At 33.9% G+C, this 17,369-nt stretch overlaps 1 protein-coding gene across 3 annotated transcripts in view; it reads right to left on the reverse strand.

Annotated features, from left to right (window-relative positions):
- Positions 1-17,369, reverse strand: part of LOC149070627 (transcription initiation factor TFIID subunit 4-like) — a 66,065-nt gene continuing 48,696 nt past the window's right edge. Inside the window, exons 13-18 of one of the 3 annotated variants that reach the window (XM_089248869.1) lie at positions 16,608-16,738; positions 14,519-14,644; positions 6,797-6,853; positions 6,589-6,708; positions 1,946-1,996; positions 1-444 (exon numbers count right to left, since the gene is read on the reverse strand). In XM_089248869.1, the coding sequence (XP_089104995.1) occupies positions 331-444; positions 1,946-1,996; positions 6,589-6,708; positions 6,797-6,853; positions 14,519-14,644; positions 16,608-16,738 (599 nt within the window). In that variant the 3' untranslated portion in view covers positions 1-330. Of the gene's footprint in view, positions 445-1,945; positions 1,997-6,588; positions 6,709-6,796; positions 6,854-14,518; positions 14,645-16,607; positions 16,808-17,369 lie in introns of those variants that run through there. The other 2 variants (XM_089248870.1, XM_089248871.1) reach the window with 2 other exon arrangements.

A 17,369-nucleotide genomic window follows, 5' to 3' on the forward strand; every position in this document is an offset into this window, starting at 1 on the left:
GAAAAAAAAGATATTTAATACATTCTAAACCTGCTGTGCTTCTATTAAATTGGATGACAGAAATTTTATTTTAGATAAACATAAAACCATAAGAAAAAACAACTCTCATTTCATGGAAAACTGTCTTGAGCGAATCAACATATTTACATTTAAATAGTTTTGATAAGAAAAATATATGAATTTTGGCTTAAACTCTTGTTGCCTATCTGGCAGGTTGTGCCAAACATTATCGAGCAAACTTGGTAGTTGGATGGACTTGGCAATCGTGTTGTTGCTATTCGCACAGAAAAAACATGACACATTCTCACAGAAAGAACTTTGCTTTGTATGTCATTTTGGATTTAGATAAGATTTGTAGAGAAGCGGCGATCTCACCGTGTCCCTTTCCTGCTCCATCAAAAATAGTAAGTCTCTGTATGTCACCCTCTTTATCCTAGGTCGAGCCTGGGATGGGAGGGAAAAGTATTGATTCAAACAAGTTTTTATTAAATTTGTTGTAAAGTAAATTTGCACACTATATCAAAAAATAGCATCAACATTGCCACCTTTTGAAACTCAATATTTAATATGAAGTGAGCTGCATAAATTAAATAATTAAATAAATATGTTATGGAAAATGTGATGAAACAGTTATTACACATATTATGTATAAGTTTGATAAATTTATCATGTTTTACTAGAGATTATTCATATAATACCCAATTGTCATTGGTAAATTCAACAAATACTTGAAATTTATCATTTTTTATCTGTGATTATGCATACTACTCTAGTGTAATTGGCGAATTTGATAATTATGAAAAAAAAACCGGATGAGTCTAGTATGCGTGACGAATATAGTCGGATCCTGATATAACGTTCAAAATTTTTATGATTGTACCCCAATATAATCATACAATACATGTACGAATATCATCGTGTATAGCATATCATTTAGTATGACTTATCATGTTTACCAATGACGAGACAATTCGGTACTATGCATAATTGCCGGTGAAGGGGATAAATTTAAGGAAATTTGCTAAAATGCTCGGCAATTATAAATAATAACCGGATTTATCACATTAGCCGTAACATATACATTAAAAGGGCTTTGTTGATCAGTGAATTATTTTCACAGGATATTTAGTGATGAATTAGAGTGATTTGGATAAACATTCTCCATAAAATGTATAAAAAATTTACCAAAGTGGTGATGCCTTAACTGATGAGGTTTCAATATCTCCAGTTGGTGAACAAGAGAGTATGTATATTTTTCAGTGCTGACAACTATATTTCAGAAGTGAAGTATAATGATTGAATATTTGCACCGTTGTGAACCTGTTGCTCTGTGGAGAGACTTTTCAAAAGAATGATTGGCTCGCATTCCGCTTCAAAGTTGGGAACCATAGAAAACAAACTCTGGCCAACCACGGATTCTTGAGCTATGGTCACGAACTTAATTTGATTTACAGGGACTTCCTAGGCGAGTCGTAAAAATCCAATTATTGTAGTTTTAAATGCCTCTCATTGCATCACTGTTTTCACTAATTTTGAAAAACAAATAGTCTCCTGGGTCGCAAAGCTGATCTTATTGTTTATTTTGGGTCGTAGCTGTAAAAGGTTAAGAACCCCTGATGTAAATTCTAATGCATTTTTTTTTTTTACAGAAATGATACCAGAAAAAGTTGTGGATACTAAAATTAAACGAATATGGGAATAAAAAACTTTTTTCGGAAACGTCTACTTATGAATTTCAGTCATATAGGTGGAATATTCATTATCCATGAAAATACAATGCCATAATTGCCCCACTCCTGCAAAAAAACGAGTCCCGTACACATAAAATGATTGGCAACTTTAGTACCCTGCCGATGTTTTCTTTGTTTCAGAGTCTTTGATCTCAACAAGTGATGCAAGAAAATCAAACTAAATCCAAGACACAGAGATATGAACTTTTACTCACCATTACTCTTGTTGCTGAACTACCGCCTAATAAATTAACAGAGGCACCAAACTATAAAGAAATGAGACAAAAAAAAAAAAAAAAAAGAGAAGAAATTATAGATCTATGATGAGGTGTGTGTGTGTGTGTGGGGGGGGGGAATTCCATTAAAAAACCATTTCTTTAACCTACAAATCAGGAGTTTGACTCAATTCGAAAATTTTTCTCGTTCAGGTTTATACTTATTTTAGTAAAAAAATCTTCCCGACTCTTTTCAAGGTTTTCCAGTCAAATTTTTTAAAAAAACTTTTAAATAAAAAATTTGATATAAATTAATAAAAATTGTATTAATTATAATTAAAAATTTACATTAATTATAATTAAAAATTTACATTAATTATAATTAAAAATTAACATTAATTATAAAATTAATAATGTTAATTACAATATCATATCATGATTATCATATATTATTCATTATTACATTTTTATAATGCATTTATGCTTTTCATATATGCATTTCAAAGATGGTAAAATGGAACACAAGGAATAAAAGTTTTCCCCTTTCCTGCAATATCCGTCTGGAAAACATTACCTAAAAAATTTTCACATCCTTTAATTATAGGATGAGTGAAACATCACTAATTTCAATGCCCACAAGATTCAAGCCTTTGTTTCCTTTGTGACATAAGTAGTCAAAGATGTAGTTGCTTTCACTATGTCACAATTCTTTGCAGTTGGCTTGCATTCGCATAAGCACCAGAACCGAGAAGTTTAGCAACTGGAGGTTGTTTACAAACCTCTCCTGATTTCATATGCTCGGAATGGCTTATCTGCCTATGTTGCACTCAAATTGAACATTTTGCTGCAAAACTGACACCACACTTTATCTGGGCCATTTTTGACTACTTTGATCCAATCTGCATACTGATGATTCAGATTTTTATCCACCCACACAAGACTAAAAATTTTTCTTACTCATTGTTTTCAAATAAAAATACCCCCATGGAAATCAAAATATACACATACATCATCCGTTGTTGCTAGCTGAAGTCAACTTAAAAATTATTGTAACAGAGCTTTGTAGGGCTTTGGCTTTCTACGATGTGTAGTTACGTTTCTGGAAACACAAGAAATACCGCATATACTCGTGTATAAGCCAACCCCCACTTTATGACCACCAAAATCTGCAATAAATTAAAAACCTGTGTATAAGCCGACCCCAAAAAATCTGTGCATTTCAGAGAAAAAAAATTCTTATATTTTCATGCAAAATGAATAGGTTACAGAAATTTACAACAGAAAATAATTCAAACTTTTCAATTCATTTCTTCTGAGTCTCCAAGCTCATCATAATCCATCAGATCATCATAGGGTGCAGCATCTTAGTTTTTATCTTCATCTGGGTTGTCATCACCATTGTTCCTTTCAAAGATATCATCTTTAGTTCTGTCCATCGCATTGCTGATGCAACACTTTTTGAAGGATCGGATGATAATTTCGGTGGAAACAGAATTCCATGCCTCATGTACCCATTTGCACAATGTCCGGTTTCTTCAAGGCACCACTTTTGTATTATCATCAGAATTCATCCATTCAATCCACAAATTCCTCAAATAGTCTTTGAAAGGCTTGTTGATGATCACATCTAAAAGGTTGAACAATCGAACGTTAGCCCACCTGGTATCAAAGCAGATGATGTTTTCGATTTCTTCGCCTTGGCATTGACATTATCGGTTATGTGGGATTTGAACATATCCCATACCAATAATGCTGGTTTCTCGAACACTGCTCCGGGTCTTTTGTTCCATATTTCCTGGGTCCATTGTAGAACGCCCTTTTCCTGGGCTTCCATGATCATTCTTGGTGAGAACTTCACGTTCGGAGGAATTTTATTCCTTTTGAAAATCCCAACTGGAGGCAATTTCTTTCCATTAGCCAAGCGTGATAGCACGACCGTAAATAGTGTTTTTTCGTGACTAGTTGTTCTAACAAAGATGCCCCCAAGTTCATCAACAGTTCTAATTCTCGCAAAATCTAAAGTAATTGGGGTTTTGTCCATATTACTGATTTGTGACAGTTCAATTATAGCATGACCATATGAATGAACTTCTGGAAAGATTTAATTTTGCTTTTCAATTATTCTGGGAGTTTTTGTGTGATCTTTGTTCCCCAGCGTAAACGCAGGTTGAAACGGTTCATGAACCGAGTGTGTTAACCTGGTTATGCATAGAACTTTTCTGGTTTCGTGTCTTTGAATTTAACACTCTCGGCTAGTTTCAATGCTTTCAAACGAATGGCTGTCCTTGTCACGATTATATCTTTCAGTCTGAGGTGTAGCACCCATTCATTCAATTCTTTCTCAAGTTCAGGGAACACAGATACTTTTCCTTGAAGAGCATTTTTTGTATTCCGCATCGCTGAAAATTTCTTTCATTTTCCGCCATTCTCTCACTTGTTTCTCATTGACGTTATGTGTCCAAGCTGCAGCACAGTTATTGTTTCTTTTGGCGAATTTGATCACTTTCAGTTTGAAAGACGCATCATATGCAAATCTTTTTGCTTTCTCCATTTTTGATCATTGATAGTCTCAGATACAACAATAGATCAATGGTTTTTCTATAGGTGATCATGACCTGTACTGACTCTAGAAAAAAAATTACCACATGGATTTAACCTGAAAAGCACTAACATAACCACCATCTAGAGCAACAAAAATCACTCTGATGATTTGCAACATCATCTATCACATAGCTGCCAACTTTTGAAAATGAAAATTCGGGAGATTTTCGCGCACATCCGTATTTTATGCTAAAAACACTCCCTAATAAATACAATAGGGATTTTTCCAAATAAAATAGGGATTTTCCAAATATAAAAGTTAGAGCATAGGGAATAAAATACCTACTCAAAAACTGAAGTCAAATTAAAATAGGGATTTTACACACGTGGAAGTTAAACCCTTGGGAATAAAATTCCTACGCAAACAACAAGTGAAATTGGAGGCCAAAACTTCAATGATGTAAAAATAAATATTCTGTTCAATCCGAAACGCTGTGAACAAACATTCGGCGCGAATGACCCCAAAATCATCGGAAGATGAAGGAAAACACCGTCAATTTTTGAAGAACACTGACTTTTTGTGACACTTGCTTGATGGGTTTTTTTTCATTTCACGAGTGATGATGGTAGTCTTTCCATGACCGATGTTTATGTCCGTAACACAACTTGTACAAAAAGGGAAAGTCGGCCCTCTTCTGGAACGTTTGATGAAAGGAAATTCATCGGAATAAGTATCTTTAAAATTGATTAGATATGTTTTTGCTTATATCGCGTTATATTGCTTATTCGTGTTTTGTTATATCGCACGTTATAACAAAAGAAATTTTGACCACATGCGCGTGACTATAATCTTCAATTATTATCCAGGACTATTGGCTGCTAAGCCCTGCACGATAAGACAAACAACTTTCTTGTTACCATCAGAGGGTTTGTAAAACTTCCTTAAAAAGGGAATTTCCCCATTTACGACGTGTGACGTCATTTCGAAAGGGAAAAAAAGATGCCCCACAAGAAATTCCTTAGGGATTGTTTTCATAAGCGGGGATTTTTTTTAATGAAGTAGGGAATTTTAAGGGACAATTAGGGATTTTTGTGATTTTCGTAAAAATTCGGGAGATTTAAGAACTTTTCCGGATGTCGAGCGATGAAGCTAAAATTCGGGAGACTTGGCAGCTATGCTATCACTATGCCATCAGCACCATCTATAGTTAAAAAAATGACCACTGACTGTGGGGGGGGGGGGGGGGGGGGGGGGTCAATATTTTTTCATCAAAAACTGACCCGAGTATGAGCCAACACCCTCCCAGGATCGAATTTTTCCACAAAAAAAACTCTGCTTACACACGAGTACATATGGTAGTTACGATAAGGTCACAGCAAAAAGCTTTTCCATACTGACTTATGAAATCCTCATTCCTCTTTGGCAGTATCTATATTTTTTTGGGATACATTGCGATATTTTATGGATTATGAATATTTACAATGTTATTGGAGAGTTCCCTTTTTTTTCGATGGAAATTTTTATTATTTTTTGCTCTATATCTTTCTTATTCCACCCCATCAAGACGACAATTGCGCTGATTTTCCAGGTTGTCGCAAATTTCCAAAATTTTTCCCTGACTTGTACAAACTCTGTCATTTGTGGTCTTCAAATTCAAAGTTTGTAAAAATTAAATATGATATATCAAGACAGAACAATTTTTGGGATGATTTTATCATCGTCTTGAATTTTCATATTCAAAAGCAATATTTAACGTTTTTAACCAAGAGTTTTTGCCAAGACGGTTTAAACCATCAAAAACTGCAGTGCGTTAAAAACCTGCATACCCGACTTTAAATCACTTTGTTTACTTTGCAGCTTTGAGCAGAGGCTAATGTTATGCTATGCTAATAAAGTTGTGCTGATTTATAACTATTATTGTAGCCTTATTTCCCACTGCATTCGCTTATAATCAAATTTTGCAGATAACTCTCACCTTTTATTAGGAGCACTGTTAAAAAAAAGTTCAACATTAAAACTTAAATAAAGTTGTCTGTTATATCACTTTTTTTTTTGACATGCATGATACGAGGGGTTACTGTAAAAATATTAAATCTCGTACCTGATTTGTTCCCCCAGATTTATCAGAATCTACTTTCATCTTCTTTCTCGGCCCGATTGCTAGAAGGGCTGTCGTGTTAGCTTCTCTTTGTCTCATTTCCTCCAATTCTGCTCTCTGCATCTGAGATGAAAATAATTGCAATTATTGTTTCAAAAAGACTGAGGTGAGCTATATAATATAGTAAACGAATACGAGTGACTGAACTTACCTCTTTCGCTTTCTGTTTCAATTTCAACTGTTCAGGATCCTCAGCTTTCGATCGACTCTACATACATATAGTTATCAGAATTATGAGCAGGATTTGAAAAAATATAATATTCATATAAAAAACATTTTTATTGTGTATTCACTTTTGAAAAAAACATCTATTAAAAACAATAATATCTAGAGATTCTAAAGATAAGATTTATTAGATCTCTATATGATGCAATCTTCATTTTGGAAAAACTAATTTGTTCAATTCAAAGATCTTTCACAACACTAGCACAAAACACAGGCTTGATCATATTTGTTTACATTCACAAACAAGTTGCAGAAGATATTTTAAGTACAGTCAAACTTAGTTATAATGACCTTGGTTGTAACGACACCTTGGATATAACAGCATTAAGTTGAGGCTGCAACTGATTCTCAATTCTCATAGACAATGATACTACTACTATTAATCAGATATGCACCTCATCCATATTTCTCTGCGGAACTTCTAACGAATTGGTATATGTTGGAATGTGTATGTTCACGTAGTGAACCTTCCATGAAGTTTGTTTCTGTGTAATGTTCTGTGCAGTTCTGCCATCTGCAATCAATTTTTTAAAACTGAGTTTTTCTCAACTCATAGTGAATGAAATGTAATGAATGAACAATTATACTGTTGTACGCCTGTTGCTCTCTGCGACAAGACTTTTTAACAGGGAGATTGGCTGGCATTCGTGCCTTGAAGTTGGGAACCGCAGAAACCCAACTTCAGCCGACCACCACAGTGGCTAAGAGAATGGTACTAATGAGCTTTGCTTATAACCTCAATGTTTGTCCAATGTTCTATTGTTTTCTTTTTCTATTTTTATGATGGGGAAAAAACAGCCATGGGAAAAAACATTCATTGCATGTTTGACTTTAACACTGAATGTGCTCATTGTTCAGTCTCTATTCATTCTATATAGCAATATTGGTAGTGCTCCTAGGTGGCATTGGCCTCTATTGATTGCTCTTTCTTTTATTTCTAACAAACTATGATGTCCTCCCATGGATCGAGATCTGTATCTGCAATCATTATTTTACCGCACACAAGCTTTCTATCTTGGTTAAAGGGATGTCTAAGAATAATGCAAGTCCCACTTGAGGGGTTGTTCCTCCGGAGGCTTTAGACAAATTGTTTGTTACTATCTATCTGAAGTCTCTTTCTGAATGGTGTTGTGTTTTACATCAAAGCTCCACAAAATCAATCAGGAAAAGATTGATTCTTTTCATCCTATCAGTTTTTATTCCCTTTTTGACACAATCAGAAGCGCAGAAAGCAACAACTTCCACAACTCATTTATTTTGTTAAATGACCTTTGTAATGCAGTTCAACAGGAAGAAGTGGGAAAATAAATGGGGAAAAGAAAAATATTCTCACTTTGAAAGATAAATTTAACGTGAATCAATAAATTTAATATCAATTGGGAGAGCATTCACAGTTTTTGTTACTAACAATTACATAAAACTGAATATTTCTTCTAATCGTATATTACACAGATATGTCTTTATCATTGTATTAAAACCAAACTTTTTATTTTTTATAATTTAGCTACCATAATCAATAATGCCTAGCATATGGCATAGACTGGACTTCATGTCTAGCCATACATGCCAATCTTCGAACCAATCCTCTCTCCGTAGTGGCAATGTTCATTATCACTTCCCCCCCCCCCGGACAAAAATTTGATTTTTTACATCTACAAAAAAAGTCATGAGAAAAAAAAAATTGTGATTCTGACATGCAAAATCAAACTAGCAACAATATCTGGAACTGTCCGTCCGTGGGTGCATGTGCGCACGAACACACTTTTTAACTAATCACACAATTTTTTGGCTATATTTATTTAGGCTTTTCGAGACTCAAGATGCTCTCAGAAACATTGTTTTAAGCCAATGCTAGGGTGTTTCCCCCGATGAGAACTTGAGACATTGAAAAATTCAAAAAATTAAATGAATCGAAGCCAATCTTCATATAATAAATTTTGTTTTCAATCTATATATATAAAATAACATGTCCTGACTGACTGACTGATTCATCATTGCTGAACCATAACTCTGCTGAAGATATGATCAAATTTGGTCAAAATTTTTATTTCATCATGTAAAGACTCCCTAAGAAGACTCCCTTAAAATAGCCCTTAAGGGGGACAAAAGGGGGCTCAAAAATAACAGAAATCATGCCAAGCCGAAACTGCTATAGGAATTTGGTCAGAAGTTTTATTTCATGACGTAAAGACTAACTAAGGTTTTTTTTTCAAAATTCCACCCCGAAGGGGGCCATAACGAGGGTTAACAAGTAACAGAAATCATGCCAAGCTGAAATTTTGTCAGAAGTTTTATTTCCTAGTAAACACCAACTAAAAAAGGTTTTCCGAAATTCATCCCCCCAAAGGGGTCATAAGGGAGTTCGAAGGTAACACAGAGAAATCACACCGACCCAAAATCAAAGCTATTTATGAAAATTGGTCAGAAGTTTTATTTCATGACGTTAAGACTCACTCTTACCTTCTGCATCTATTTTATATATTTTTATATTGAATGCAACTTTTGCTTTTTCTTCAACTTGAAAAAAAATATAGTTGTTTGGCTTTTTAATTTGGATTTTTGAATTCAATGATACTACAACAGAACGTCAGGGATCGAGCATCTATCGATGGCTATGGAGGCCAAGAAATGCTCTCAGATATGTTTTCAGGGGTGGGAAGTGACTAAGTCCATTTCGGAGCAGCAAAATTCAGGATTTGGAGCAATTTTGGAGCAGCAAATTCAGGATTTGGAGCAGCAAAATATGGGATTCGGAGCAGATATTTATAAATTGGAACAGTGAAATTAACAAGAATGTTTTTGTTAACCCTCAACCCTTTTCAAAATAAAACTGCACTGTCTTTTGTTATAAAACATCTTTTCGTCAGCTTCATTTTTGTTTTTGGTATTTTACACTTTTGACACCTTGTTTGAAAGAGCGGCTGTCATAAAATTTTTTGCAGCCGTCTATTTAGGATGATTTTTGTTTACTGAGGGCACTATTTGCTGCCTTGAACAGCAGCACTTCAAATGAGCTAAAAAAAATTTTATAAGTTTTTAATTTTTTTATACTTGGAAAGAAATTGTTGCAAAATGGGAGAGAATTTCGGAAGAATCAACTCGATGTTTGGCGATTCAGCACTCAGTATCTGACGAGATTGGCCATCTGATACTCGCTATTTGGCGAGATTGAAGATTTAACGCTTGTAATTTGGCGATATTGACGATTTAACGCTCGTTATTCGGCAAAGTTTCTAAACTAACATTCGTAATTCGGGGACATGCGCGTTTTACTCCCGGAATGAAAATTTTTTTCACGAAACATCGGGATTTAACACAATGACAATCGACTACAGTAATTTCTGCTGCTTCCAGTGACGACTTTATTTTTAAACGGAAACACTCGAATTTGCACTTTAAAGCTGAAAGGCATTGCAAACCATCTTCAGTTCCACGATCACGGACAATATGGGGGTTTCGCGATGGAAAGCCCAATCAGGGGCCGATAGTTTAAGTATAGTGGAATAAAAAATGCTCTTCTCGTAAAGAAACGTTTCGTGGCTAGCAGGAACAAACATTTTTTGGCATCCTTTCCGAAATTCCGGGCATACTGAAGCAAAATTCGCTATTTGGCGCAGAAAAATGCGAAAACACGCTATTGGAGCAGGATGGCGCAAGATATTAGTTTTGGCGCAGAGTTCCCACCCCTGTGTTTTGTGTTAAGCCAATGTCAAGGTGTTCCCCGATGAGAGCCCTAGACATTGGATAAGCCTTTTTTTTCAATTTTGAATTCAATTTTTTTTTTAAATTTCCAATGTTCACATAATTAATTTTTTTTCACATTTAAAAACTGAACTTTAACAATGTTTTTCACTTCACATTACTGCTTTGCGCTGGTATTGGCAAGTTGAGACAAAAATTAAATTTTCATAATGTGTACATTTATATAGTTTTTCATTTTACAGTGCCAATTGTGAAAAACTACACGTGTCAATTGTTTTTTTTATTCATAAAAAGAACTCTAGGCCACGATAAGTTATCTTAGTACAAACACTACTTTTTATGCCAATTGTTAATTTGTTATTAATCTGATATTTATTCTTTGAAGAGGTGGTCTTTGCATATCATTTTGCACTCAATTAAGATAATGGAATTCAACAAAATCCTTGAACAAAAGAAGTTTCTAAAAAAAACCGGAATTCCATAATTTTTTACAATTTGCCGTAATTTTGTATTTTATAGCAGAAATCCATAGAAACTACACTACGGAAATTCTGTAGTAATTGGCAAGTATGTGCATATCATATAAACGCACACATCTGATTGTATTTTTTCTACTTTAAAACGTCCATCTCTGACTTCTACAGAATGTGTGATGTTACAACCAAGTTTGACTGCATTTGAAACTTGTGATAAAATTTAGGTACTAACAATCTATAATAGCCAGCACTGCCTGGGTTTTCTCAATACACTGTGAGAATAGAAGTGACAAACCATTATAAAGGAATAAACATGTCTGAGACGCACTGTTAGGAACAATGATAACCAAAGTAGACATTCTGAAAGCCATTGCCAACAAAAAATTATTGCCAGACATGTTTTTTTGCCCATTTCGGACATTTGCTCCGCTCTGACAAATTTTTGAAGTAGCCTATCATTGAAGTCAGGTCCTGTTCCATATATAAACGGAAAATTTGGTGATGAACTGTCTAAAATTGTAGATTTCTATGGGGAGACAAATAGACAAAGGAAATTGATTTTATAGATTAAAAATTAAATTTTTTTTGGCCATTTGAGTTTTATGTGACACATGATGAAATTTGTGCATTTTATTTAGTCAAGTGTATGCGCAGAGACAAGGAGGGCAGGTACAGTGGATTTTATACAAATTAAGTTACAGGTGGAGTCAAAACTCAAGTGTCTGCATTTCAAGTGGATGTAGCCTCCAAGGTTCAGGCAACTAATGTTAAGCCCTAAGGCCCATTCACATGAAAAATAGAAAAAGCCCGTTTAAAACAGGTTCAAGGATTTTTGCAGTTTACCCATTTACATGGACAAGCATTGCAACCCTACTTTACTGAAGTAGTCAGAGGTTTGTGTGAGCACAAAGGATTATGGGAAAGGAGTTCACAACCCTCAAAGATCCACAAGAAAAAAGAGGAATGCAGGCTACCCATTTTTTTCCCTACGAAGGAAAAAAAAAAAAAAAAAAAATCACCAAGCAGATGCCAGAACTTGAAATATTACAGTAATATTGCACATGTAAACAGGGCTCTAGTGTGATTTAGTCAAGTGCGCAGAGCTCTGTTCACTTATAAACTTTGAGACACTGTCAATTCTTTTGGTGAGTATTGAATATATCAGCCTGATTTCAAGACGTTAAGACATTTACATGGATGGGAAGTGACAAGGTTGATTTCGAAGCAGCAAAATTCAGGATTTGGAGCAGCGAAATTAAAAAGGATATTTTCGTTGACCCTCACCCCATTTCAAAATAAAATAACTGCACTGTCTTTTGTTATCGAACATCTTTTCATCAGCTTGTTTTTTGTTTTTGGTGTTTCAGGCTTTTGACACCTTGCTTGAAAGAGCAGCTGTCATAAAATTTTTAACACCAGTATATTTAAGATGAATTTTGCTTACTGAGTGCACTATTTGCTGTCTTGAACAGCAGCACTTCAAATGGGCTAAAAATTTTCTATAAGTTTTCAAATTTTTTACACTCGGAAAGAAATTGTTACAAAATAGGAGAGAATTTCGGAAGAATCAACACAATGTTTGGTGATTCAGCCCTCATGATTTGGCAAGATTGGTAATCGGACACTCTGTATTTGGCGATATTGACGATTTAACACTTGTTATTCAGCAACATTGCAGAATAACGAGCATTAAATTGCCAAAGTTTCTAAATTAGCATTCGTAATTTGGCAAACACGCTCTTTTTACTCCAGAAATGAATTTTTTTTTCCCCACAAAACATCAGGATTTGACGCAATAACGATCAACTACAGTAATTTCTGCTGGTTCCAGTGGTGACATTTTTTTTTTTTTAAAAGAAAACAGACTCACATTTGTGCTGAAAGACTATTGCAAACCGTCTTCAGTTGCACGATCACAGATATTATCGGGGTTTTGCAATGGAGGGCCAATAGTTTAAGTACAGTCATAAGCCATCTTTCTGTGGTCTTTCTTATCCAAGAGTCAGAATGGAAAATATTTTGCTCAAACAGTATTGTACAATGAAGTGATAGAAGGAAAAAATGTGTTCATATCTCTCTCACTTGTCCTATTCTTTAGCCGGGACTATCGAAAACAAAACAAAGTGACAGTTTAAGAGAATGAGGGTATAAAGAGGTTGCACCGCAACAGCCTCAGTGCCAAAACCAAGATGCAAACCAGGACCTGTTGAGCTGGAAATTAGATGTTCTGCAGGTGAAAGCATGGTATAAAAAAGGAAAAAAAATTAACCGACTGCTCATTAATTAAAACAAATCTTAATCATTAAGAATGCATATTTTCATATTACCTAATTGCTTTTTCCTCGTAATCTCTCAAATTTAATTCAGCATTAATGAATTACAAATTAACAATAAACAAACTAACAATGTACAAGCAAAAAATACGAACTTAAAATTCTTTGTTTATGTAACATGAAAGGTCATTGAGTCCAAATAACTTCACGAATTAACATTTCTCTTGTAGAGAAAAGTTTTTATTCCTGACCCCCCCCCCAAAGCAAATGCCTGGTGGCAATTCAGTATCACATATGGTGCAAGGTTTTCTGATTCATAAATATTCATTTATATAAAACCAAAGGGTCATTCAACATCACACAACTAAATGAAAAACAGTCTATTATCACGATTAATGGATGCATTTATTATGATGTGTTTCCAACTTGTATGATGTTGCTTAAAATTTTACATTTATATTGTCACAGATTTTATGAGTTTAGGTTAAAAAAAAAACTAAAGACTCACTTTTTACATTAAAATTTCAAGTCCAATGATATTTATATTGGTGCAATATCTATTATTTTAAATTGACAATTACGGGCATAGAATTCAAGGCTTAATACAAAAACTAGTTTCCCGGTTTTTATTAGGGGGAACCCTAGTGCCCTATTGTAATACATTGCAAATGCTTAATGCAGTTACTATATTTTAACATCTATAAAAAACAACCTTTTATACAAAAATAAGAGAGGGCTTTTCTTATACATGGATAGTATTAAATATATGATCTTCTCAATGTTTTTCCAAATTCTAAGTCCAAAAAAATTAGAGGGGTTCCTTATACACACTAAAATATGGTTTATCCAAGTTTAACACCCTATATTAAACTTTTTTCATGCACAAAATTTAGAAACAGAGCGGCTACCTTACTGCACTGTATCTAATGATTAAGTACAAGTCTAGATATTTATTAGAGATCTTCTATATTTCTTTTAATCAACAACTTTAAAGCACTTCGATAACATGCATACCATACTTGGCAACTTTTACTTCAATATCATTGAAGTTAAATAAAGGAGAAAACTAAATTCAAATTTTGTGATTCAAATCAAGATGATTTGAATCAAAGTACAATGGATGAAGGTTTAACAACTTATATCACACTAATTCACTACCGACACTTGTAATTAAAAAAATATATTTTTTCCACTGACCTTTGCAGCTCTTAGCAATATTTCTCTTTCCTGTTCTTCATGGCGTCTCCTCTCTAACCTGTCCAATTCTTCAAGGAACTTTATCTGAGATCTGACATCGTGCGTCACTTCATACCTAGGATCGCACTGCAAACGAGAAAATTAACTGAAAACATTTAAAGAAAAAAAAGGTCACTTTATTGAAACATTATGTAATACATTTCTATTCTGCTACACATTCCTCTTCAGCAAGAATTCAATAAAAGTATCAATATAATATGATTACTTTTATTTAAAAAATTACATTTATTATTTTTATAGAAAAGGGCAATATAGTCCGCACTCATTATAATGACCCCCATCGTCCCATCGAAAATAGACGTAATACAGTAAAATATGTGTAATAGAACCTGATCAAGCAGAAACCTGTCTTCAACATAAAAAAAAATTATGGTGCCATGATTTCAATGCTAAAATACATATTAAAAAACTTTGATTAAATGGAACCTATCAAAGGAAAATTGTACCCTTTAATGGAAAATTTCACAATTGTGAAAATTTAAAAAGCATTTTTCGGGGTGCGAGATGGAAAAAAATTACATGCTGACTGATTATATTCAGGGAAATTAAAAAGATAAAATGGAATTTTTCAATGCCTAAAAAAATTGTAATCATACCTGTATTCTAACTTCTGCTCACAGAAATGTCATACATTTTTTTCAAAAATTATTTTTCGATTAATGATAATATTAGTTTTCCATTTCGGTTGAGAACAAATACCATTATTTACCTAAACTATTTCGTGCTTTGTTTTACATTGGATGCTGAGGATTACATAAACATAGATGATAATGTACAAACTGAACCTGACACGACAGATATTGGCACACTGAAATTTTTTGAAGTTTAAAAGAGCGTAAAGGTAGTTATTTTAGAATAAAAACAGTGTAAGTCGGAATTTTATACAGATGCTGTCAAAAACTAAATACAATATTTAATGATTATAGCTTAATTATTTATTTATAAATTATTTACTTTATTAATTTATTTTATTTCAATCACACACGAGATTGTTACATAATTTTACACATTATATCAATTGAACCTGTATTAAGTGGAAACCTTTGTTCACCGAAAAAAAAAAAATCTTGGTCCTCTGCAATTCCTTTGAAGACTGATTTTACTGTATTGGAAGGTCATTATATCGAAAGGAAAAAACAGATAGACTTACCCTACTGGTCATTGTAATGGAATGGTCGTTATAACGAGCATCGACTGTATTAGGTTAGTTTGAAAGTTTTCTAACAATTTTTTGACATGTCGTTAAGAAATTCTACTAAGAGTAACAAGCAGTTCAGTATAATGTGTGATTCCATAATCCATATTTACAGATATTAAAATTTTATTAAAATGGCATAGCAATCAGTAAAAAATAAAATCATGGGTAGAGTGCACGGAAGCAGGCAGTTGATTTCTAGCATCAAATGAAGTGGGCTGACTTATGATTTAATGCAGCTTATATCTCCCTTAAAATCTAATGCATTAGACAGAGTAAAATGGAAAAATTTAGGAGACCTTCATCCAGTAGTGGATTGAAAATGGTTGATGATATCTCCCTTGAGATCCAGCTCCAACGACCATGGGAGGTCCCCCCCCGCTGCAAGTATTATTCAACCATAACACATAATCCTTGAAGTGAGGGCCAAACTTTGTGAGGTTGGAAAAAATATCTAAAGCAAGAAAAAGTGACACACACATTTGTGTGTACAGGGTCTGAAATAGATAAGCATGTACCACTATAATTTTTTATGCCCTTCAGCTCTTATAATCTACCTCCACTTACGGGAATCATCAAATGAGATTGAGCAAAAAAGGGGAATGACATTAGATGATATAAAAACCCCATTAATTAGTTTCAAGCCCCTAAAATATCACTATTTACATAAAAATATATAAGCGCAGTGCAATATTGAATATTTCATACAGAATAAATATAATTTTGCTTGTAAAAATACAATGTTACCCAGAAAAAAACTTTTATTTTCAATTTTTTCATGAGACGTAAATCATGCAACTTAAATATTACATAAAATCTGCAGAATATACTTACCTTTGGGTTTTCAACACGATGCTCAGCAACACAGGCAAGTTTCCCTATTAAAGATTTTAACCTCTCTTCTGCTGCATGGGCGACTAAGGCGGTGACTTCAGGGGATACATCTTCAAGCCCTCGCTTCACAGCTAGGCAAGAAAACCACACAAGTTCAAGTTCATTCATGTTTTAAAAACATATATGCACAAAACCCATACCTAGAGAATGAAACAATAAGTTGAATTACTAAAATTTAAAGAAAAACACCACTTACACGAAATAAAAAAAAACTTATTTCTGTTAAAGTAGTATGTAAATTATTCTTAAGCTCATTCAATTGGATGAAGACAATGTATCTAAGCACTGTTCATTTAACAGATAAATATCTATACCAGTGGTTCTCAGAGTGTGCATCACAAACCATTATGGTGAGCTACCCTCATTAATGTGTACCTATTCTGGGGAGCCACGAATACATGTCCACTAGAATAAGGGAGCCACAGAAGGCAAAGGTTTGAGAACTGCTGATCTACACGATGCTTTATTGTAGAAAATATTCACAAAATGAATGTTTTTCAACCAAAATCCCATTGTCCTAACTACTGTATCTTCATGCATATAACCTACGAATTTACATTAAAACCTCAGAACATCTCAATGCAGACTATGCATACGGGTTGTCCCAAATTGTTAGCATAGGGGATATTTTTGCAACTGCTGACTTTAGAAACATATTTTCAATTAATATAATTAGTAAAATGTAAATGCAGCTCCAAGAAG

The sequence above is a fragment of the Pholcus phalangioides genome, unplaced genomic scaffold (assembly GCF_987345545.1).
Source record: "Pholcus phalangioides strain wild (caught in Gottingen) unplaced genomic scaffold, Ppha-v1.0 ptg000021l_1, whole genome shotgun sequence".
NCBI classification, from domain to species: Eukaryota; Metazoa; Arthropoda; class Arachnida; order Araneae; family Pholcidae; genus Pholcus; species Pholcus phalangioides.